The following is a 25173-nucleotide window of genomic DNA, read 5'->3' on the forward strand; positions in this document are numbered from 1 at the left end:
GAGATTGTTTCCCCTGGATGGGGAGTCTAGAACTAGGGGGGCATCATCTCAGGATAAGGGGTCGGCCATTCAATACTGAGATGAGGAGGAATTTCTTCACTCAGAGGATTGTGAATCTTTGGAATTCTCTACCCCAGAGGGTGGTGGATGCTCAGTCATTGACTATATTCAAGGTTGAGATAGATAAATTTTTGGACTCTAGGGGAATCAAAGGATATGGGGAATCGGGTAGGAAAGTGGAGTTGAGGTCGAAGTTCAGCCATGATCTGATTGAATGGCGGAGCAGGCTCGAGGGGCCTTATGGCCTACTCCTGCTCCTATTTCTTATGTTTTTTTTAAGCATGTTAATGAGGCCCCTTTAAGTCCCGATAGTTTGATGCTGTAAGAGTGGGGCGGGGTTGGGGGGGAGTGCGTGGCGATTTGCTTCAGAATCGAGCCCAAGCCAGATAGCCCCCAGCCCAGTGTTTTTGCGTTCACAGAGTGTAAAACTGCCTCCTCTTCCAAACATTCTAGAAATTTCTCCCCGTAAACATGTTAAAACGTGGACAATAAGCATTCCAGATCGTGGCTGTGATGTCACCTCGCACGTATTGGGATCCACAGCGGTTAGTTTACACTTTATATCCTCCTCATGAAATGCCAAGGGACAGAGCGTACTGGAAGAGACGGACATGGAGGCTAAGGAAAGGATTAAAACCTATGATGGGAAGACTGGGAGTGTCACGGAAGGAATCCCTATGCTGAGGCTGAAGAGGCCTGGGATGGGTGGAAATTAAAGCTGAGGTCTCAAGGAGGGGAAGGAGCTAGGCCCCGATCAGGAGGGTGCAGGAACCTGGGATGGCGGAGTCCGTAGTCCACCAAGTGCTCCGAATGTTTCTGAGGCTCCTCAGAAGCCTGTTGAGGCAGGACTGACTCCTTGTTTGTACATTTCCAGCTGAGTGGAATGTTTGAGAGCTGGATTGAAAAGTTGGTCATCGCCCTGTACCAGAGGGAGCCTGATGCGAACGTCCTCGTTGTGGATTGGCTGGATCGTGCCCACCAACATTACCCAATTGCTGCCCAGAATACTGTGCTGGTTGGCCAAGACATCGCCAAGCTCATTGACTGGATGGAGGTGAGGATGCTGCCAGAGGCACCTGTAATTACTTTGTCACATGATTTCCTTTTAAACCAATAGCATCTTTTAATGGTTCCCGTAGAAACAAGCAAGCATTCCACTTAACAAGGTGCACCTGATTGGATACAGCCTTGGGGCTCATGTGGCTGGATTTGCAGGGAGTCACGCAGCCAATAAGATCGGCCGGATTACAGGTAATACAGCAGAAGCCTTGAAACATTTCTGATTGGCTCATTGTGTCCTTGATCAGTATACCGTGGGTGTGTTCTCAGTGGGTGGCATGTTGAGTGTAGCATCTCATGGTAGGATGTGGGTTTGCCCTCGTGATTCTCTACATGGCACAATCATATCTCAGTTGCGCCTTTAGTAGGAGACGCTAAGTGCAGACAGACACTCCCCCCTCCCCCCCCCCCACCTTTCCAGGTAGACACTCTCCTCCCCCGCCCCCCCCCCCCCCCCAAGTTTGCCGATGACACAAAGATTGGCGGCATTGTAAGCAGTGTAGATGAAAACATAAAATTACAAAGCGATATTGATAGATTAGGTGAATGGGCAAAACTGTGGCAAATGGAATTCAATATAGGCAAATGTGAGGTCATCCACTTTGGATCAAAAAAGGATAGAACAGGGTACTTTCTAATTGGTAAAAAGTTAAAAACAGTGGATGTCCAAAGGGACTTAGGGGTTCAGGTACATGGATCATTGAAGTGTCATGAACAGGTGCAGAAAATAATCAAGAAGGCTAATGGAATGTTGGCCTTTATATCCAGAGGACTGGAGTACAAGGGGGCAGAAGTTATGCTGCAGCTATACAAAACCCTGGTTAGACCGCACCTGGAGTACTGTGAGCAGTTCTGGGCACCGAACCTTTGGAAGGACATATTGGCCTTGGAGGGAGTGCAGCGTAGGTTTACTAGAATGATACCCGGACTTCAAGGGTTAAGTTACGAGGAGAGATTACACAAATTAGGTTTGTATTCTCTAGAGTTTCGAAGGTTAAGGGGTGATCTGATCGAAGTTTATAAGATATTAAGGGGAACAGATAGGGTGGATAGAGAGAAACTATTTCCGCTGGTTGGGGATTCTAGGAGTAGGGGGCACAGTCTAAAAATTAGAGCCAGACCTTTCAGGAGCGAGATTAGAAAACATTTCTACGCACAAAGAGTTGTAGAAGTTTGGAACTCTCTTCCGCAAACGGCAATTGATACTAGCTCAATTGCTAAATTTAAATGTGAGATAGATAGCTTTTTGGCAACCAAAGGTATTAAGGGATATGGGCCAAAGGCAGGTATATGGAGTTAGATCACAGATCAGCCATGATCTTATCAAATGGCGGAGCAGGCACGAGGGGCTGAATGGCCCACTCCTGTTCCTATGTTCCTCTGATAGTGCCCTGTCAGCAGGTCACCAGATAACGCAGCAAGGATGCTGTGGGGACTGAGTGAAGAGAGAGGAACAACTTTAAAATGAAGCAACCAACATTTGGATAAAAAGCATCTTGGTGAAATCTGACTGCAATTTTGCAATCCTTTTAGGGCTGGACCCGGCTGGGCCAGTGTTTGAGGGGGTCCATGCCCATTGCCGGCTTTCTCCCGACGATGCCAATTTTGTCGACGTTCTCCACACCTTCACCCGGGAATCTCTGGGAATGAGCATTGGAATTCGACAGCCAGTTGGACATGTAGACATCTACCCAAATGGAGGCAGCTTCCAACCTGGGTGCAATCTACAGAAGGCTGTGAACAACATTGGCACGTATGGCATCTACGGTAAGAGACGGGCACTGGGTGGCACGGCGACTGAGTCGTTTCTTTTCGGGGACGTGGGTTCAGATCCAACCCAGGATGATGGGATGAAAAGGATGTTAAGACCTTGGAGAGGGTGCAGAGGAGATTTACTAGAATGGTACCAGGGATGAGGGAATTCAGTTATGTGGAGAGACTGGAGAAGCTGGGGTTGTTCTCCTTAGAGCAGAGAAGGTTAAGGGGCGTTTTGATAGAGGTGTTCAAAATCATGAGAGGTTTTGAGAAAGTAAATAAGGAGAAACTGTTTCCAGTTGCAGGAGGGTCAGTAACCAGAGGACACACAATTAAGGTAATTGGCAAAAGAACCAGAGGGGAGATTGAGAAAAAAAAATAATGCAGCGAGTTGTTCTGATCTGGAATGAGCTGCCTGAAAGGGCGGTGGAAGCAGATTCAATAATAACTTTCATGAGAGAATTCGTTGAAAGGAAAAATTTGCAGGGCTATGGAGAAAGAGCGGACTAGAGGGATTAATTGGAGAGCTCTTTCAAAGAGCCGGCACAGTACTGATGGGCTGAATGGCCTCCTTCTGTGCTCTATCATTCTATGAAAGTCTCTCATATTGACTGTGAATTGTAGGTGAAATAGTTTAGGACCAATTACTATCCACATCTAGTGGATGTAGTTTCATGAGGGAAATTGGCACTAATCCCAAAAGATGTTGCAGCTCATGTTGTCAGGGGCACTATACTGACAGAAGGATTGAGGTAAGAGTATGGGGTGCTTTATTCTGTGACTAATCTGTGTTATAATTTATCTTAATGTTGGCACTGGGTGCAGGAAATAGTAAACAGTGTTCCATTCCCAGCAGTCAGAACTGTCAGCTCAGTAAGGGAATAATCACAGTTAGGAATTGGTCACGCTTTGGGATTTGTAAACATTTTTATTTGTCTTCACAGGACAGATTTGGAAACAAGTTATGCTTAAGTTTTGGGTCTTAAAACTGGGATTTAGCACAGGTTTAAAAAGTCACAGGCTGAAGCTACTTCGAGAAAGTGTTTATTTGTTACAACATTACTACTGTGACTACACTTTAAAAAGTACTTCATTGGTTGTGAAACACTTTGGGACGTCCTGAGGATGTGAAAGGCGCTATATAAATACAAATCTTTTTTTTTAATGGGCCAGACTGCAGATATGTATTAAAGCCAGATGAGCCAGTTTGTGGAATGGCAACTGCTCACAGTCTATTTCAAACTGAGACATTGAGAGCCAGGATGGCCACTGTTCATTTTGAGAATAGCAGGAGATGGTTTCTTTAAACTTCCTCCCAAAGTGGAGGGGGGGGAGGGGAGGAGAAGTAGCCAGTTTTATTGACAGACCTATTGGCGAATCACTGAATAGGGAAGAAGTCAGAGAGAGAGCCCTTCCACTTCCTGTGAGTACTCAGAGAAAAGGAAGGGGGGGAAAGGGACACATGGGCAGTCAGACAGTCAGCCAGCTCAGTCTGCGGAGGATACCTGGGCCTAGCAAAAGGGAAACTTTTATCATTTCAAGCTCAGAGCCAGTGAGGGTCAGAAAGCTGACCAGGAAAAGTTAAGCAATAGGGATATAGTGACATACATTTATTATTTTTCTTGTTCTTGAAGAGGGTTCTGTAGTTAGTTGAGTCTTGTCTTACTAACGGTCTTATTGTTACACCTCTGGGCTACGCTGTGATATAATTAGATATTGGGCAGTGCAGGTGCACTCCTGAACGTAAGACACTCAGACCACTTATGGAAGTGACCAGCACTGCTGTACCTGAAAGATTATCTATAACAGACCAAAAAAATTGTAATAGAGTTCAAATCAATTTGAAAACTAGCCTCTATTGTTTCTACCTCTCTGGTCTGGAATGTTGTTTAACGATGAGGACCTGAGTCCATTCTCAGCCAAGCTATTAGGTCATATTTCTTAGAGGAGAGACATCGGGCACTAAATTGGGCCGTGTAGCGCCCGTTGTTTCGGCGCTACACGGCCTCTCCAACATCCAAGATGGCGTCTTGGATGCGCATGCACGTTTCCAGCGTGACGCGTGCCAGACGCCATTTTGGTATAGGAGTCAGCACAGGCGCAGATAACGAACGCTGAAATCATGTGAAGTAGGGAGAAAGTGGCTTCAATCAGTGAACAATGCTAATTTGAAGTGATAGACACCATTTTGGGACTTAACGCTCAACTCAATGCACAGTCTTAACCCCAACCATCTGAACGTGTCTTGGAGTGCCTGGAGGACCCCCCCACCGGCACTATTTAAAGGGACAATGCAGGATTTACAGGTTAGTGGCTGGATTATTGCTTCTGGCTGCCGAGACATTTGTAACAGTTTTTGGAGGTCTCCTACACTTGAATACTAGGACACGGGGACATAGCCTAACATTGAGAGCCAGGACGTGCAGGAGTGAAATTAGGAAATGCTTCTACACGCAAAGGGTGGGAGACATTTGGAACACTGTTCTACAGACGGCAGTTGATGCTGGCTCACTTGTGAATGTTAAATCTGAGATTGATCGATTTCTGTGAACCAAGGGTATTAAGGGATATGGGGCTAAGGCGGGTATATGGAGTTAGGTCCCAGGTCCACCATGATCTCATTTAATGGTGGAACAGGCTTGAGGGGCTAAATGCCACTGCCACTTGATGCCTCCTGATATGTGGCACCTTCTCCTGCAAGAAAGCGGGAGTGTGTCTGGGTGATGTGCCTGTCATGGTTGAATAGCTGCCAGTGTGTGTGGCCTGTGAGTTGTAGGTGGGCAATTTGAAACAGTGGTAATGTGTAAGGGTGAGAGGAAGCATCTGGTTGGAAGAGTTGAGCACTGGTGGAAAGAGTTTTTTGGTATGTGGGTGATGGGGGTGTAGTGCGTGGTGCAGTTGGTAGGAGACGCCACTTGACAGTTGACCTCACTCACCTTGACCACTTATGTCAAAGCATTGAACTTCTTCCTGCACTGCATCCATGTTCATGGTGCTCTGCGCCTGGCATTGACTTCGTCCCCTTTTGGGTATATGTCTGGAGGGCCCCTCGCCTCCCCCCCTCCCCCACTGCGAATATAAGATGTCCCTCTTTCTGTCCAGCTCTTGCGCCAAGACCCCTGGTGCATCAGCAGAGAACCTTGGTGCATGTATTCTTGCAGGCCTGGTAGCAACTCAGATCGGCAGATTGATGAGGTCTGGCATGCAGATTGGAGGATGTGGGGTTTAGTGGTGCGCAACCTTTATTCAATGTTTTAACGTAACTCATCAGTGTGTAAACATAGGGAAGGGACCTGAATCTGTGCTTTACGTGTGCAATGTCTGATCTCCGTTCAGACTCCAAGCAGACAGCAGACTGTTATTTTCAGCAAATAACAGGTACCAGCTTCCTTTAAGAAATTTCTAACGGACAGCCTGCCTTTAAGAGATCAGAGCTCCCCCTGCTGGTGGAAAGTGCGAATCGCATGGAATCCTCCTTCATGCTGATTCCCAATGCTGATTGCAGGTAAGTCCTCAGGCCTGACGAAAGTCTCGTCCTGCCTATGCAGGGGCCACTGGGCATGGGTTAATAGGGCATCGTGCTACCCCCACCCAAAAACAGGCACTATCCAATTTTCCCCCCATGATGTTTGGCTGACCCCAAGCAAGTCCATTAGCCATCAGATAACCCTAGTAGGGCATTGGTTCCATCATCTAACTTCTAAACAGAAGTGACGCACACTCATGAAGATGGAGGCAAATGGTATTGAGAGGGAGAGAGAATTTCCATTTATATAGCACCTTTCACATCCTTAGGACTGCTCAGTGTTTCCTAGCCAGTGAAGTACTTTTGATGTGCAGGTGTGATGTCGGGAATATCGAGGAGGAGAGATTAAAGTGGACCCATATTGGGGAGTGTGAACATTTTCCACACTTTCCCCATTCTCCATTGGCAAGATACGTTTCAGTCCCACCCTCTGATCTGCCTCTCCGTTAACAATGTGCTGTCTCCATTCACCAAACGTTTTACCACTTGGAGTAAACGTTGACAGAAAACTGTGACCAGCGATTGTCAATGGGGAGTAAGGTTTGTGGACAGGAAAGTGTGGGCCCTACGCAGAACCTTTAATAACATCTCGATAAATATGAAGTTACAGAACGATTCCCGTGTTCAATCCCTGATTTAGCGATGTAATGTCGGCCAGCTTTGTCAGACATTTTTATACGATGCTGCAACCCTGTTCAAAGTGCAGTTATGGCACTGCGTTGATGGCTGGTTAAGTGTGGGTTAGTGATAGTCAGGCCTTACTCACTAGGTTTGATTTGGTTCACAAGCTGCTTTATTCCACAGTAAGTAAAACATATGGAACACCAAGTATGATGAAAATCACTTGGTACAATCAGCCCATGTTTTGTTAGCACACCGCTACCAAAATAAAGAACACGCAACACTCACCCACTTGTGTCTGTCACGGTTCAGGATTCTGCGCTCATTTTTTCCCAGAAATGGACTTGGAGAAAGGAATCATAATGCGTCTTTTGGGAAAATGCGTAACTAATAGGGAATTGTTTCTCCAGACAGGCCCTTGCTGGGTTGGCCATTTCTAGGCATGCAAGAGGTGAGTTAAATGCGCAATAGGCAGCTGTTTTGCTCAGATTCCAAACAATGACTCCTTTACTGGCAAAGTCTGGTCAATCAGGAAGACATCTAGCACCTTCTCATTGACTAACAGCTTTGATCTCTGTGAGTCTTTGAAGGGAGCCTTTTTAAGGATCAACATACCTGAGATCAGTCAACCAAGATATCAGAGAGCACCTGAAGGGAGTTAACGCAACAGAAAGACTGAGGAAGAAATAAACTCTTCACAGTCAACAGGACAGATAGAACAGTCGATCTATCTCTCTATATTAAGTAAGAAACTCCCCCATAAGTGGGTGAGTGTTGCGTGTTCTTTATTTTGGTAGCGGTGTGCAAACAAAACATGGGCTGATTGTACCAAGTGACTTTCATCATACTCAGTGTTCTGTATGTTTTAGTTACTGTGGACTAAAGCAGCTTATGAACCAAACCAAACAGTGCCTCATCTAGTGTTAACTTTGTTCACTTTTAGAGAGACTAAAGGAGTACCAGACTTATACCGGGGTTAAATTATGAAGAGAGGTTGTTTAAACTTGGCTTGTATTCCCTTGATATGGGGAAATTAATGTGAGGTACAGATCAGCCATGATCTAGAGTGGCGGGACAGGCTCGAGGAGCTGAATGGCCTCCTCCTGAATCTATGAGTGCACATGCTTAAGACATGGAGATCTGGTTCAGATCACAAGGGAATTTCATTGTCCTGCTACCACACTAGCAGATAGAGGGCAGTGGGAGTTATCTTCTGTAATAAAGCAGGTGGTCCAGACCACTTAAGGGAGTGACTGACACCACAGGACCTGAGTTGATACCTGCGGCAGACCCGAATTTGTAATTCCAGTGTGTAGCATAAAGTAAGCTGGATTTGTTCAACATGTTCCTTTCTCTCCACAGCGTTTTCGGAAGCTGTGAAGTGTGAGCATGAACGCTCGATCCACTTATTCATCGATTCCCTGTTGTACAAGGATCAGGCATGCATGGCGTATCGCTGTAACAACCACAAATCCTTCGAGAAAGGGATGTGTCTGAACTGCCGCAAGAATCGCTGCAACATGCTGGGCTATGATGCCAATCAGGTCCGTAGCAAGAGGAGCACCAGGATGTACCTGAAGACCAGGGCGGACATGCCTTTCCGAGGTAGGCCCAATGGCCGAGAGGCCTTTCCCAGGTAGGCCCGGGGCCGAGAGGCCTTTCCCAGGTAGGCCCAGTGGCATTGAAATAGTTTGTTCTTAATGTGGGGAAATTGACAAGCTGATTGGAGGAATCCTGAGGCGATAATTACATACTCTTCTGGGTCAGAACCTTCTCTAACTGTGTCCTGTCACAAAAAGCAATACAGCTTCCAAGATAATTGGGAATCCCAAATCCTTCGGAGTGAATATTGACTTGTCAAGCATATCCACCCGGATAAAATTCCAGGGGTTGAGGTGTCACTTTGTTTGCACTTTGCTGGTGTTGTTCAGGTTCCTTAATACAGCTGCAATCACCTGCAGGTATCTATTGGCCATCTCTACCCATCGGTCAGCTGCCTGGTCTCCATGATTCCTCAGAGCCCAGTCAAAAGGCCAAACTCCTCACTCTCCTCAGCCACCACCGTGTTGCCCCTCAGTAAATGACACCTCTGGGAAAACGAGTTCACGCTAAACACAAGAAGAACCCCTTCCCAAGCAGCCAGTCAGGACCAGAAAAATAGGAGGAATTTTAACTGGGAGCCGGATCTGGAGGGTGGGGGTGGGGGGAGTACCCCCCGACTCCGGCAGCACGAAGCCCGGGTCATCTTGCCTCCTGCTTGTCCGAAGCGTGCGGAAAGCGGCCGCAGGATGGCGGGCGGGAGAGGAAGCTCGGGCGGAGGAAGGTGAATCGCGGGGCGCAGGTATCGAGAGGGTCTCACGGGAGGGAAGGTGGAAGGTGTGGGGCAAGGGAGCACTAAACTTTTCTTGTGGCCCCCCCCCGAGCAGCACTCCTGCACCTCCTGGCCCCACAAAACGTACCTGTTTGGGCCTCTTCTGGTCCCGGCTCCTCTTCCCACGGTGTCTCCGCTCGGGCCAGTGTTAAAATCGTGGTCGGGGCCTGATCTGCATCTTTAAAGACTGACCCGGCCAGCTTCAGGCGGGTGCCCTTGTTGCCTGCTCAGAAGAGCAGGTTAAAATTGAGATCGACGCGAAACAGGCGGGAAATGGGCGGGTTACGTTACCGAGAGCATTTTAACTGCTCCCACGCCCGCTTTCCGCCAGGCGAGTAGGGTTAAAATTGCCCCCGGTCACTTGCATTATGGGTTTAATGCCTGTGCTAATTTCAACGGGCTTTGGGGGATTGTTCTCCATAGAACAGAGAAGGTTAAGGGGAGATTTGATAGAGGTGTTCAAAATCATGAAGGGTTTTGATAGAGTGAATAAGGAGAAACTGTATCCAGTGGCAGAAGGGTCGGTAAACAGAGGACACAGATTTAAGGTAATTGGCTAAAGGACCAGAGGAAAGATGAGGGGAATTATTTTTACGCAGCGAGTTGTTCTGATCTGGAATGCGCTGCCTGAGATGGCGGTGGAAGCAGATTCAATAATAACTTTCAAAAGGGAATTGGATAAATACTTGAAAAGGCAAAATTTACAGGGCTGTGGGGAAAGAGCAGGGGTGTGGGACTAATTGGACTCCTCTTTCAAAGAGCTGGCACAGGCACGATGGGCTGAATGGCCTCCCTCTGTGCTGTAAGATTCCATGATTCTTTAGCTGGAATCACGGGTGTTGTAAGAAGGCTTGCAACAAGCTACTTTATTAGAATGAAGTTTAATCATCAAAGCAGAAACACAGGGGGTAAAACGCAGTCGGGACAGCAAAATAGATTCGAAATAAATCCTTTATTGAGTTGTGTTTACGTTCCTACCTCTGATTCATTTAAAGCACCCACTGATCCAGTACAAATATGATGCAAATCCCACATCAGTTAAATCTGTGGGGATATTGATTTCTCTAGAAAGTGGCTGCCTGTGTTATACGGGTGTAGCTGGGCAGATTTGCGGGAGGCTGCATTCCAGTGGCCTGTATAATGCCAGCTCTCCCTTTCTCCGACACTTGCGGCCAATGCTTCATGGAAGGTTCTAGCAAATTAATTACTCAGTAGATCCCCAGGGATTGAGTGCTGAGCGGCTGTGGGCTTGGCCTGCTGTGGTGTAGGTGAGTCATACTCTGGGGAACATGCTGCAGTGGATGTAATTTTATTGATTACACAACCACAAATTCTACGGTGTGTAAATTCCGTCAGACCGCTGGTTTATTTTGGCACAGAGTGGAAGGATGCAGGTTTGAGCCTGCGCCTGGTTCTGCTGGGTTCCCAAACTGTGGTGTTTTATGGGGAGGCACTTAATGGTGGATGGGCGTCATTCTCAGGGATGGGCTGTCTCCTTTGGTTACTCCCACATGCCTCCTGGCAGTTGACTGAGGACATCATTGGCTGCGCAGCGAGACTTGGGCTCAGTGGTAGCGTTCCCGCCTCTGATTCAGAAGGTCCCGGGGAGCGGGGGCCGGAGCCCCGGGCGGTCCCGGGGAGCGGGGGCCGGAGCCCCGGGCGGTCCCGGGGAGGGGGGGCCGGAGCCCCGGGCGGTCCCGGGGAGGGGGGCCGGAGCCCCGGGCGGTCCCGGGGAGGGGGGGCCGGAGCCCCGGGCGGTCCCGGGGAGGGGGGGCCGGAGCCCCGGGCGGTCCCGGGGAGGGGGGGCCGGAGCCCCGGGCGGTCCCGGGGAGGGGGGGCCGGAGCCCCGGGCGGTCCCGGGGAGGGGAGGCCGGAGCCCCGGACCTGAATTCTGGGTTGACATCTAGTGGGATTCTCCTCCACTCATCGTATGGGCTGTGGGAGCCCACAAAACCCTCCCACCGTATAGGACTAACCCCCATCAGCTGGTGTAAAGATGGTTACAGTCATGGAAGGAGAGTTCATGTCACAGCCTGTCAGACTGTTCATCAACCTGAGAATCCTTCACTACTTCACACTGTTCTCCATGGGTAGAGTGTGAAGATATGACAATGACAACATTGGCTGTGGACCTACTGGAGAATGGGAGAAGTAAGTGAGGTGAAGGTTGGTGCCCTCACAGGAGGGGCCTAGAGACTGAACACCGATGTCCGATGCGGTGAGTGGAAGCTACAAGCTGACTAGCAAACACTGACCACTAACATGGCTGTTTTTTCTTTCCCAGTTTATCACTACCAGCTGAAGATTCACTTCTCCAGTAAAATCACCCACTTTGACATCGACCCCACGCTCTCTGTGTCTCTTCAAGGGACCAAGAATGACGTTGAGAATCTTCATGTTGAACTGTGAGTGTGACCCCAGAGTGTTTGAAAATAACTCCACTTTACACCAGCACATTTGAACTCGGCCTTGATTTGGCTGCGGACAGGAACTCCCAGCTCGACCCATTCTATCCCTGAGGAGATCTACGAGAGGTAACTTAGTGAGACCTCACTGGACCAGACTATAGGTCGCAGAATCAGCTCAATAGATGGTCCACGTTCCAATCTATGGAGTTACCTAGGGCCAGACCTTGCTGGAGTGGGGCATCTCACGATGTGCCCCCATTAGACTTTCTTTCTGCACCTTTCAGCTTAAAACTTTCTTGTGCCGTAAGTTGCTGGAAGTGCGAGCTGGTAACGGTGCAGTGAGGGCAACAGGAGCCCTGGGACCTCAGCGAACGACGGGACCACCAGTCTAACTCTTTAACTAATGAGATTTAAGGATTGAGAAAGAAACAGAGGAACGACTGAGAAGGAGGGTGAATTAGGGACAAAGTAGGTACAGAAAGAAATAAAGAGAGGGAAAGAAAGATTGGATTAAGAGAGAAAAAAAGAGACAGAAAGGAAAAGTAAAAAAAAATAAAATTTAAAATTTGACATTTTGAAAATCCCTACCAACAATCCCTAACCTGAAGGAATGAGACTCCACCGTTTAAATTGTTTCCTTTCTTTAGGATAAACTTTGTGTTTGTTAACTTGAGGTAGGTCAGCGCTGGAAATGCAAAACCTTTTGAATTTTTTTGTCCATACTGATGTCACCATCAAGTATTTCCAGGTCACAATGAGTCTGAAGCAGAACACAGTTGCTTCTAATCTGCCCCAACAATGTACCTGGATTTCAGCCCCTTCCTGCACCAATGTGACTTTTCCAGATTGCCAGTTTTAATAAGAAGTGAGCTGAGGCTGCTAAACCTGTTTGAAGTAGAGTCCTTAGAACTAGCAGAGAGGAGAGCTTCAGATATTTCTTCCCTAAGTCTGGTTGGATGTGTGCCCAGACCTGCTGGTTAGAACAGCAGTGCGGTAACCCACTGTCGTCCTCCGGACTCTCCAAATTTAAAATTACAATTCTTTCCATCCTATTTTTAAAATATTAATTCTCAGGATGTGGGCGCACTGGCAAAGGCAGTATTTAATGTCCATCCCTAAACTGAAGGGCTTGCTAGTCCACTTCAGAGGGCAGTTAGGGGTCAACCACTGGAGTCATTTATAGGCCAGACCAGGTAAGGTCAGCAGGTTTCTTTCCCTAAAGGACATTGATGAACCAGTTGGGATTTTAACAACAATCACGGTGACTTTTATTAATACCAACTTTTTATTTGTAGATTTTTCAAACTGAATTCAAATTCTCAAACTATCATGGAATCATAGATTCATAGAAATTTATGGCACAGAAGGAGGCCATTCGGCCCATCATGTCTGTGCTGGCCGAAAGAGCTATCCAGCCTAATCCCACTTTCCACCTCTTGGTCTGTAGCCTCGTAGGTTACGGCACTTCAAGTGCATTTCCAGGTACTTTTTAAATGAGTTGAGGGTTTCTGCCTCTTCCACCCTTTCAGGCAGTGAGTTCCAGACCCCCATGACCCTCTGGGTGAAAAAAATTCTCCTCAGCTCCTGTCTAATCCTTCTACGAATCACTTTAAATCTATGCCCCCTGGTCACTGACACCTCTGCTAAGGGAAATAGGTCCTTCCTGTCCACTCTATCTAGGCCCCTCATAATTTTATATACCTCAATTAAATCTCCTCTCAACCTCCTTTGTTCCAAAGAAAACAACCCCAGCCTATCCAATCTTTCCTCATAGCTAAAATTCTTCAGTCCTGGCAATATCCTCGTAAATCTCCTCTGTACCCTCTCTAGTGCAATCACATCTTTCTTGTAATGTGGTGACCAGAACTGTACACAGTGCTCTAGCTGTGGCCTAACCAGTGTTTTATACAGTTCTAGCATAACCTTCCTGCTCTTATATTCTATGCCTCAGCTAATAAAGGAAAGTATCCCGTATGCCTTCTTAACCACCTTATCTACCTGTCCTGCTACCTTCAGGGATCTGTGGACACGCACTCCAAGGTCCCTCACTTTCTCTACACCTCTCAGTATCCTCCCATTTATTGTGTATTCCCTTGCCTTGTTTGCGCTCCCCAAATGCATTACCTCACACTTCTCCGGATTGAACTCCATTTTCTGCCCATCTGACCAGTCCATTGATATCTTCCTGCAGTCTACAGCTTTCCTCCTCACTATCAACCACATGGCCAATTTTTGTATCATCTGCAAACTTCTTAATCATGCCCTCTACATTTAAGTCTACATCATTGATATATATGACAAAAAGCAAGGGATCTAATACTGAGTCCTGCGGAACCCCACTGGAAACAGCCTTCCAGTCACAAAAACACCCGTCGACCATTACCCTTTGCTTCCTGCCACTGAGCCAATTTTGGATCCAACTTTCCACTTTCCCTTGGATCCCATGGGCTTGTACTTTCCTGACCAGGCTGCCATGTGGGACCTTGTCAAAAGCCTTGCTAAAATCCGTATCAACTACATCAAACGCATTACCCTCATCAACCCTCCTTGTTACCTCCTCAAAAAATTCAATCAAGTTAGTCAGACACGACCTTCCCTTAACAAACCCGTGCTGACTGTCCTTGATTAATCCGTGCCTTTCTAAATGATGATTAATACTGTCCCTCAGAATTGTTTCCAATAATTTGCCCACCACCGAGGTTAGGCTGACTGGCCTGTAATTACTCGGTCTATCCCTTGCTGCCTTTTTAAACAAAGGTGCAACATTAGCAGTCCTCCAATCCTCCGGCACCACACCTGTAGCCAGGGAGGATTGGAAAATGACGGTCAGAGCCTCCGCTATTTCCTCTCTTGCTTCTCTTAACAGCCTGGGATACATTTCATCCGGGCCTGGCGATTCATCTACTTTCAAAGATGTGAATCCCATTAATATTTCCTCCCTCATTACGTTTATCCCATCCAATATTTCACACTCCTCCACCTTAACTACAATATAGTTAGGTCATAGCTAGTGTACTGTGTACAGTCCTGGTCACCACATTACAAAAACAATCCAAAAGTGACAAGAACTACTAAAAATAAGCAGATTTGAAGAAAACAATTAATCCTTGATAGAAAAAGCTTTCTCTCAGTGAAGTAAGTAATTCTGTTGAAAACAATCAAAGCCAGACTAGAACTACTAACCCCTTAGGTTAGGTAGTAGTTTAGATTCATTCAGTGGTCAGGGTCAGGAGGATGTGACTGCAAGTCAGGCAGGTTTGAGGACCCAGGATGCAATGATGGAGGAGCCTCAACCTTTGACCTTGTCCAACAGGTATGAGGTATTTGCTACCTGTGTGGATGAGAACAAGGGCTGTGGGGAGGATGGGCAAACTGACCACAGCACCGTGATACAGGAGTCCATTCAAGTGTGGGGAGTAAAGAGGAGTGTGGTAGTGTTGGGGGAGAGTATAGTCAGGGGGATAGACACTGTTCTCTGCAGTTGCGACCGAGAGTCCCGAAGACTGTGTTGTCTGCCCGGTGCCAGGGTTAAGGACATCTCCGCGCAGCTGGAGAAGAACTTGGAGCATGAGGGGGAGGATCCAGTTGTCGTGGTTGACGGGCCTCAGTTTAACATCTCATCTGAAGATGAGACATCAGAGTTATTCCCATCTAGATCACAGGCTATGGTTTATTACTGCTTTAAACTCAATATCACGTAGAAAACTGCTGGCTGATCTCGATCGATGGCCAAAGATGTTCTTTATTTTGTGACTGTCTTGAATATTAATTTTTTTTCCATTTTGAGTCTTCGATTTTCTTTCTATTTTACAATTTGTTTTCTTTATGTTGATGACTGTTAATCTCACACAATTGGAGATAATTTCTAGCCCTATCCCTATCCCCTACACTGGCCCCATTTCAACCTCACTCCATTGGTCTGTTAGACTTGTAAGGAATGATCTCCGACTAACCAATGGACTGGCAGTGCCTATCTGACGTTGGTACATGAGCCACCTTGGGGAGAGCTCATTTTTGCCCCCCACCCTGGGGAGAGCTCATTTTTGCCCCCCACCCTGGGGAGAGCTCATTTTTTCCCCCACCCTGGGGAGAGCTCATTTTTCCCCCCACCCTGGGGAGAGCTCATTTCCCCCCCACCCTGGGGAGAGCTCATTTTTGCCCCCCACCCTGGGGAGAGCTCATTTTTGCCCCCCACCCTGGGGAGAGCTCATTTCCCCCCCACCCTGGGGAGAGCTCATTTTTCCCCCCACCCTGGGGAGAAGCCTTTTTTCCCCACAGCAACACAAATATGACGAGGGAATCTCCACAGGCTACAACTGCACTGCCCCTGCCAATCTACCACCACCTAATGTCCTGTGTGGGTGTCCGTACTGTGCCACCCACCATTCTAGGACTGCTGGATACTCATTGTGGCAAGAGTTTACATCAACCCCCCCTCTAATACCAATAATTAGAAATCGCAGTTGACATCTGAAGAAAGTACAACTGATAACTTGTCTTTTGTAAAGCTAGCAATTCTCACTCGAGCTGTCTCACTCCTTTATTTAGTATGGAGGGATTGACGCTCAACAAGACCCACTCATTCCTGGTGGTGACTGAGGTGGACATTGGGGACCTGTTGCTGATTAAGTTTAAGTGGGAGTCCTCTTTAACCTGGAATTCACTGTGGAAAAGGATGAAGAGTTCCATGTCCTGGTACAAGCTGCCGCTTTGGGCCACCTCAATCATTTCAAAGTCTGATATCCAGGTTCGCAGGATCCGCGTGAAGTCTGGAGAAACTCAAAAAAAGTAAGGAGGGGGTGATCTGAACAAAAATCTTCTCTGATTCTGCGTGTGTTGGTACGTGAGCGAGGGGCCACCAGTTCAATCAGAGATACAAAACTCAGCCGCCCTTCCTCTCAAGATACAAACGGTTGATTGTAAGGATGTGGTGCAGGTCATTGATGGCCTTCTCCTCAGCACTAGTGTTCTGGGGAATACGATGGCCATTATTGGGGTTGTCTTGTGTTACATAGAGTTACACAGAATCTACAGCAGACAAACAGGCCATTCGGCCCAACTGGTCCATGCTGGTGTTTATGCTCCACACGAGCCTCCTCCGACCCCTCTTCATCCCACTCTATCAGCATATCCTTCTATTCATTTCTCCCTCGTGCGCTTCCCCTTAAACGCATCATTAACGGGTATAGATTGGAAACATCTCTGAATTATTCCTGCCGTGTAGTTTCATTTGTATCATCACTGGAATGGAGCAGTGCAGTTTCTCAATAAACCAGCTCCATCCCTCTCACTGTGAAAGCTCTGGAACAGCCTTTGTTAATTCACGTGAACTGAGACAGCGGATTCCTCCTGGGGCTGAGCACTGTCACAGAACATCCCCTCAGCACCGCTGGCTGGGAGAGGGCCTCTCGTGCCTTGTGTCCAGCTGGACTCTGAGTCAAGACCTGAGTGATAAGTCATGTCATAGTGCACTGTGTCTCCCCTTGCCCTCCATGTTTCTACACCCAGTGGAGTGATCACACAAAACACAACCTAAAGACACACCAGTGTTCGTAAAGCACTGTATGGTTTTACTCTGGCATAGTTGTGGATCAGTTGCTGTAACGGGCCTTCCAAGGAGGGGTCGGGCGAGGGAGTCTGAGTTATCGGTAGATTGGGTAACACAGTCGGTCTGACAGACACGTGACTATGAGGAAAGTCCCTGAGCAGGGTAGGGAGCTTGCTTCTGAGGGACCAGGGTCAGTATTTCACCCTGCATCATCCGTCTTTGTGAGGTCAGATTAACGGAGAATCCATCAATGGAAATATTTTGTTAAATATGTAAATGGTAGAGAAAGGAGGATTAACACCAAGCCCTCGGATGTGTTGCCAGTTTGGTGACAGATTATTGGACAATGAAATATTAAGAGAAAGCCATTTGAGTTTTCTTTTCCATTCAGTTCTGTTTAAAACCCCTTGGGTTTCTGTGATGACTCACCCACTGTCTTGTCTCTGCCTCTCTAGGATGGCGTTCTGTTTGAAGGACGCCTCGGCTGGGATCTCCCCCTCTCAGGAAGCCATCTTCATTAAATGTCCACCCAGCCTGGAGTTAGTGTCTACTGTCAGGTAACTATGAGCTGCAACTAACTCTCATCTTCTTATCCTCTTTCCTCCATCTCTGTAAACCAATGCCGCCGCCTGTAGCCGAGCAGCGGAAGTAACTGAGCTGTGGGCTTCGTCCCCCTCCCCCCAAGTCATCAGTTGGTGATAGAAAATCATCTGCGGAGCGTAGATCTGGGGTTTAGACTCCACTGTGAGATCTTAGACTCAGGATTGTTCCTGTGGTCCTCCCAACCTTCAGAGTCAAGAGTGGAATCCGTTCAAATCCCATTGTCCAGTTTTCAGGAATTCAATTTTGGATTTCAAGAATCGAAGTGGAGGAGTAACAATGTTTTACCCCCGAGTTTCTGTTCCAGTTCGGGCTATTTCCCAACTCTTGCACTCGTGTTCACCACAGTTTATGTCAACAGACTCCATTTGTATCAACCAAAACCAATGAGGTAGAAATTAGTCCTGGGGGGGGCAAAAAGGAACAATTTTGGGGCGGAGCGCCCCGCGCCCGATCTGCGCCTGCGTTACAAGCGCCACCATGTTGGTAAAGGAAGCTTCGCAGGCATCCAAGGTGGCCGACTAAAACAGGTGTTAGGCCCCTTACATATGTAACGCATGTTTTAGGTCCACTGCCCAAATTGGTTGGTGACTGTCGGAGAGTGAGACGGGCCTGCTCCACTCGGGGTTCGTCAGCGGCCCCTGTGACAAACAAGTTTATTTTTATCAAAATTAAATCTGATTGTTGCTGTAGGGCCAGGAGGAGCTGGAGTGCTGCGCCCCTCCCCCGACTCCCGATCGCCCCCTCCCCCGACTCCCGATCGCCCCCTCCCCCGACTCCCGATCGCCCCCTCCCCCGACTCCCGATCGCCCCCTCCCCCGACTCCCGATCGCCCCCTCCCCCGACTCCCGATCGCCCCCTCCCCCGACTCCCGATCGCCCCCCTCCCCCGACTCCATCGCACTCCCGATCGCCCCCCTCCCCCGACTCCATCGCACTCCCGATCGCCCCCTCCCCCGACTCCGTCGCACTCCCGATCGCCCCCTCCCCCGACTCCCGATCGCCCCCTCCCCCGACTCCCGATCGCCCCTCCCCCGACTCCATCGCACTCCCGATCGCCCCCTCCCCCGACTCCATCGCACTCCCGATCGCCCCCCCCCCGACTCCCGATCGCCCCCCCCGACTCCGTCACGCTCCCGATCGCTCCCCTCCCCCGAATCCCGATCGCTCCCCTCCCCCGAATCCCGATCGCCCCCTCCCCCGACTCCGTCACGCTCCCGATCGCCCCCTCCCCCGAATCCCGATCGCTCCCCTCCCCCGAATCCCGATCGCCCCCCTCCCCCGACTCCGTCGCGCTCCCGATCGCCCCCCTCCCCCGACTCCGTCGCACTCCCGATCGCCCCCCTCCCCCGACTCCGTCACGCTCCCGATCGCCCCCTCCCCCGACTCCCGATCCCCCCCTCCCCCGACTCCGTCACGCTCCCGATCGCCCCCTCCCCCGACTCCCGATCCGCCCCTCCCCCGACTCCGTCACGCTCCCGATCGCCCCCTCCCCCGACTCCCGATCACCCCTCTCCCCCGACTCCGTCACGCTCCCGATCGCCCCCTCCCCCGACTCCCGATCACCCCCCTCCCCCGACTCCGTCACGCTCCCGATCGCCCCCTCCCCCGACTCCCGATCACCCCCCTCCCCCGACTCCGTCACGCTCCCGATCACCCCCCTCCCCCGACTCCGTCACGCTCCCGATCGCCCCCTCCCCCGACTCCCGATCACCCCCCTCCCCCGACTCCGTCACGCTCCCGATCGCCCCCTCCCCCGACTCCCGATCGCCCCCTCCCCCGACTCCCGATCACCCCCCTCCCCCGACTCCGTCACGCTCCCGATCACCCCCCTCCCCCGACTCCGTCACGCTCCCGATCGCCCCCTCCCCCGACTCTCGATTGCCTCCCTCCCCCGACTCCGTCACGCTCCCGATCACCCCCTCCCCCGACTCCGTCACGCTCCCGATCGCCCCCTCCCCCGACTCCCGATCACCCCCCTCCCCCGACTCCGTCACGCTCCCGATCACCCCCCTCCCCCGACTCCGTCACGCTCCCGATCGCCCCCTCCCCCGACTCCCGATCACCCCCCTCCCCCGACTCCGTCACGCTCCCGATCGCCCCCTCCCCCGACTCCCGATCGCCCCCTCCCCCGACTCCCGATCACCCCCCTCCCCCGACTCCGTCACGCTCCCGATCGCCCCCTCCCCCGACTCCCGATCGCCCCCTCCCCCGACTCCCGATCACCCCCCTCCCCCGACTCCGTCACGCTCCCGATCACCCCCCTCCCCCGACTCCGTCACGCTCCCGATCGCCCCCTCCCCCGACTCCCGATCGCCCCCTCCCCCGACTCCCGATCGCCCCCTCCCCCGACTCCCGATCGCCCCCTCCCCCGACTCCCGATCACCCCCCTCCCCCGACTCCGTCACGCTCCCGATCACCCCCCTCCCCCGACTCCGTCACGCTCCCGATCGCCCCCTCCCCCGACTCTCGATTGCCTCCCTCCCCCGACTCCGTCGCACTCCCGATCGCCCCCTCCCCGACTCTCGATTGCCTCCCTCCCCCGACTCCGTCACGCTCCCGATCACCCCCTCCCCCGACTCCATCACGCTCCCGATCGCCCCCTCCCCCGACTCCATCACGCTCCCGATCGCCCCCTCCCCCGACTCCCGATCGCCCCCTCCCCCGACTCCGTCACGCTCCTGATTCCCCCTCCCCCCATTTCTGCTCCAAACCCCTATCCCTTTGGGCAGCTGCAGGAGAGGCAAACAGCTACACATTCGTCATCCTTGATGTGGGAGCTGCCCGTGGAGGCCCGACAGGCTCGCACAGAAACATGTCAACTAGGCCTGAGGCCCAATCTGGGCCCTCCCGGTGGAGGCGCTGCATGTGCAGACTATTTCCCACCCCATGCCTTTATTCACAGCCATGTTTGGGTTGGTACAAGCAGGTCGAACACTGAACCCATATTTATGGTACAATACTCTGGAAAATACATGGGATTCTCACCACATGCTCCCATTACCTCTGAAGACCAAATCAAACAGGCTGTAAACTGCTCGTTCAGATTTATTTACAGACAAAATATTGGACAGAAGCAAAACAGACACAGTTCAGTAAACCACATTATGCAATCTTAAAAACTGTACTGACTGTTTAAAACAAAAGGAACAGTTCAAATACTCTCTGAGATCTTGGAAATGGTCACCGGTTAATAAATGATATCGAATGATTGCTCAGCGAGCCCCTATTCCACTCGCCTGGTTCCATTCCTATCTGTCCAGTCGTAGCCAGAGAATCTCCTGCAATGGCTTCTCTTCCCGCTCCCGCACCGTTACCTCTGGAATTCTCCAAGGATCTATCATTGGCCACCCCTATTTCTCATCTACATGCTGCCCTTCGGTGACATCATCTGAAAACACCAGTATTGGATGAGCAGAAATTTCCTTCCAATTAAACATTGGGAGGACTGAAGCCATTGACTTCGGTCCCCGCCACAAACTCCGTTCCCTAGTCACCGACTCCATCCCTCTCCCTGGCCACTGTCTGAGGCTGAACCAGACCGTTCGTAACCTCAGTGTCCTATTTGACCCTGAGATGAGCTTCTGACCACATTTCTGCTCCATCACCAAGACCGCCCACTTCCACCTCCATAACATCGCCCGTCTCCGTCCCTGCCTCAGCTCATCTGCTGCTGAAACCCTCATCCATGCCTTTGTTACCTCTAGACTTGACTATTCCAATGCTCTCCTGGCCGGCCTCCCATCTTCCACCCTCATTATACTTGAGCTCATCCAAAACTCTGCTGCCCCGTATCCTAACTCACACCAAGTCCCGTTCACCCGTCACCCCTGTGCTCACTGACCTACATCGGCTCCCGGTCTGGCAACGCCTCAATTTTAAAATTCTCATCCTTGTTTTCAAATCGCTCCATGGCCTCACCCCTCCCTATCTCTGTAATCTCCTACAACCCTACAACCCTCCGAGATCTCTGCGCTCCTCCAATTCTGGCCTCTTGCGCATCCCCGATTTCCTTCACCGCTCCACTGGCGGCCGTGCCTTCACCCGCCTAGGCCCTAAGCTCTGGAATTCCCTCCCTAAACCTCTCCACCTCTCTCTCCTCCTTTAAGATGCTGCTTAAAACCTACCTCTTTGGTCACCTGTCCTAATGTGGCTCGGTGTCAAATTTTGTTTGATAATCGCTCCTGTGAAGCGCCCGGGGACGTTTTACCATGTTAGAGGCGCTATATAAATGCAAGTTGATGTTGTTATATTAACACATTGTGGTGAGGAGATAGGGAACTGAAGACCCAAGAAAGTCTATGAGTGACATCTTCTCCAATTTTGATTTCTTGCCAATACCCAGGTGATCAAATGTTAATAACAATCAGGCAGGCGAGGTGTGAACTGAAGTTTGGAGCAGTTTCAGTCTGACAGCACTTGGAAAACGCAAACCTATTTGGTTAAATTTTATCAGCATTTCAGAGACCCCTCGTCCTTCAAAGAATCTGTAATTTGATTAACGCAGGCTCGACGATCCAGTCCCCATGGCCTGGAATTTCCACTCCCCCCGCTCCATCCCCCCACCCAATTTCATCGGTGGGAAACTGCCCTCCAGTCTCTCCCGCCGTTTCTGGAATTTTCCACCAGACGGGATGGCAGCTGATTGGTTGATAACAGGAAAGCCTGATCCGACGTATCTGCAGCCAATGACGCCTCAGTAAAGTGCAGTGTCAGAGCACCGTTGCATCCCTGGGGTATAAAATTGAAAGGGTTGCCTTGTCTGGTACAATCGATCAACACTTCTGGAATTTTTTAAAAATAAATTCTATTGCAGCCCTGAGGGCCTTTGCACTGTGGCAGCCATTATTTTAACAAGGAATTGTTCGGACACCATCGTGAGCTCTTGTCCAGTTTCCACGTCTTAGATCTTTCTGGAATGCCACCTGTCCATTCAACTTTTGATGCTCTCACCAGATCGAGTGCAGAAGCGATACAGCGAGGGGTGGCTGGGGAGGTTACTGGGTCTTGGGGTTCAGGCAGATCTGCTGGTCAGGTGCAGACTATCAGAACTGGTGTATCTGTTACTCGGCAGAGCTGAGAAAGCTGACGTTTTGTTTCACCTTTTACCTCTCTCCCTATTGCAGTCCCCACGGTCACAACCACTGAGAGGAGTTACTGGTGATGTTCCACTGGACCAAATCAGCACATCTAGAATCAGCACTGGCGAGCAAATGTTTATCCCCACAATAGGACTCACCTTTAGGCCTTGGGTTTACTTTTTGAGAAGATATTTATTTGTATATATTGTAAAATTACTGTAAATATCATGTACGGTAATTGCATATGAACCTGTTAGATATTACTTCTATTGTGATATTGCCAAAATAATTTAGATATTTTATATATGGTATCCAAAGATGTACAGTGTATAGTACACTGACCCCTCCCTCCCGGAGCACGGGTACAGTGTATAGTGCACTGACCCCTCCCTCCCGGAGCACGGGTACAGTGTATAGTGCACTGACCCCTCCCTCCCGGTGCACGGGTACAGTGTATAGTGCACTGACCCCTCCCTCCCGGAGCACGGGTACAGTGTATAGTACACTGACCCCTCCCTCCCGGTGCACGGGTACAGTGTATAGTGCACTGACCCCTCCCTCCCGGTGCACGGGTACAGTGTATAGTGCACTGACCCCTCCCTCCCGGTGCACGGGTACAGTGTACAGTGCACTGACCCCTCCCTATGAAGTGCTGATAAATCCAGTCCTGACTGACTTTCAAAAAAACTTTTACTAAAAATGCTGACCTTAGCTCCTGGTTGGATGATGAAGAGGTAGATTAGTTTTCCCACTGATGAAAGTGCCTTGCTTTGTACTGTGAATGTGTTATAACCGAGTCTGAAGGTTGTTTGGGCAACTCAGCCTATGTAAACATTATGGTCACTCCCTTTACTAAAGGACGCTGATGGTGTGAATTAAAACATTAGCTCTCTGTGTTTTTCAAAACCGGAGATCCCGGTAGCTCCTGAACAAAAGCACTAACCTGCCAACCGATCGTTTAATGCCAGTCTGCCGCTCTCACTCAGCCTCTGGCAGGAGCTTTGCCAACTCCGCAGTTCAGAATTCCAGCCCCCATCGGGTTTCCAACCCTCCAGGATTAGCATTAAAGATTAATCTCCAGGATGCTGCTTGAACAACCCAGGAAAGAAATCATAGGGCTCTTAAAACAGAATTGTGTGTGTTTTTAATTTTCTTTGAATACTTTTGTTTATTAATTATGAAAATATTGGAGATTGGGGATGGTTATGCGATGAAACCTCCAGGAATACATCCAACCAGAGTTGGCAACCCTAATTGTGGCTGGATGTTTATAAGTGGACTGTTCCACAGCCCTCGGCCCACACTTCAGTCTCCCCGCAGTGCTTCCTATGTCTGTTAGAAGCACTTTACTGAACTGTGTATCAAGCCCCCGAACTCTGTGTTTGATGAGTTATGCCTCGTGAGGGCCGCTGTTTATATGGGACAGGAATCGCAGCCTGAAGGTTTTGGTGTAAGGTTTGATCTGTGTTCGAGGAGTGCCTTGTAATCGAGCCTCATTGGCCGGCCCTGTACTCACAATGCCAGTGTGTTTCAGTAAAACAATGAATTTCAGATGCTCCTCACACTGGACCTTTGACAGAGTACGGACGATAGGTGAACACCACAATACAGCTTCAGCTGTTTTGAATGGATAGTTGCTACCCAAAGGGTCATGGTATTAATGAGTGTAAATTGAGCCGTCGTCTCCTATAGCAACCAGAGGACTGTGACCGCAAGTCATGTGACAGGATGTGACGTCATTTGCGGACAACAGACCTATTTACGTTGAGATCGGTATTGTTGATATAAATATGTACAGGTGCTCTTTGTTTTAATAAACCTGCTGATTTAAACTACCCCTCTTGTCGATGTTTGGAAATGTCACCTCAGTGGGGGGAGGAGATGGGGTTCGTTCTTGCAGCTTTGGCAGCGAGGGGACAAACAGACTCATTAGTGCGCAGGTGGCAGACCAACTGAAGTGGCATTGGTGGCGAATGGGCATCTGGGAAGGGAAAGTACACAGTAAAAGGCCGATTTTAGCCCTGACCGTCCAGCGTATACTAGGCGGGCAGTTAAAATGAGAGTGGCAACTTGCCTGCTGTGATCCCACTGCCTTCCCGACGATTGGAATGAGCAGGCGCGAGCTGGACGCCTGCCGGAAGCCAG

At 49.9% G+C, this 25173-nt stretch overlaps 1 protein-coding gene across 1 annotated transcript in view; it reads left to right on the top strand.

The window, feature by feature from the left end:
• LOC137299457 (lipoprotein lipase-like) overlaps positions 1–24863 on the top strand; it is a 52659-nt gene extending 27796 nt beyond the window's left edge. The window contains exons 5-12 of the mRNA XM_067968197.1: positions 935–1114; positions 1200–1311; positions 2653–2886; positions 8384–8626; positions 11677–11797; positions 16349–16588; positions 17804–17905; positions 23074–24863. Coding sequence (XP_067824298.1) covers positions 935–1114; positions 1200–1311; positions 2653–2886; positions 8384–8626; positions 11677–11797; positions 16349–16588; positions 17804–17905; positions 23074–23095 — 1254 coding nt within the window. The 3' untranslated portion in view covers positions 23096–24863. The remainder of the gene's footprint in view (positions 1–934; positions 1115–1199; positions 1312–2652; positions 2887–8383; positions 8627–11676; positions 11798–16348; positions 16589–17803; positions 17906–23073) is intronic.
• Positions 24864–25173: the final 310 nt, after the last annotated feature.

Source organism: Heptranchias perlo, chromosome 29 (genome assembly GCF_035084215.1).
Source record: "Heptranchias perlo isolate sHepPer1 chromosome 29, sHepPer1.hap1, whole genome shotgun sequence".
Lineage (NCBI taxonomy): Eukaryota > Metazoa > Chordata > Chondrichthyes > Hexanchiformes > Hexanchidae > Heptranchias > Heptranchias perlo.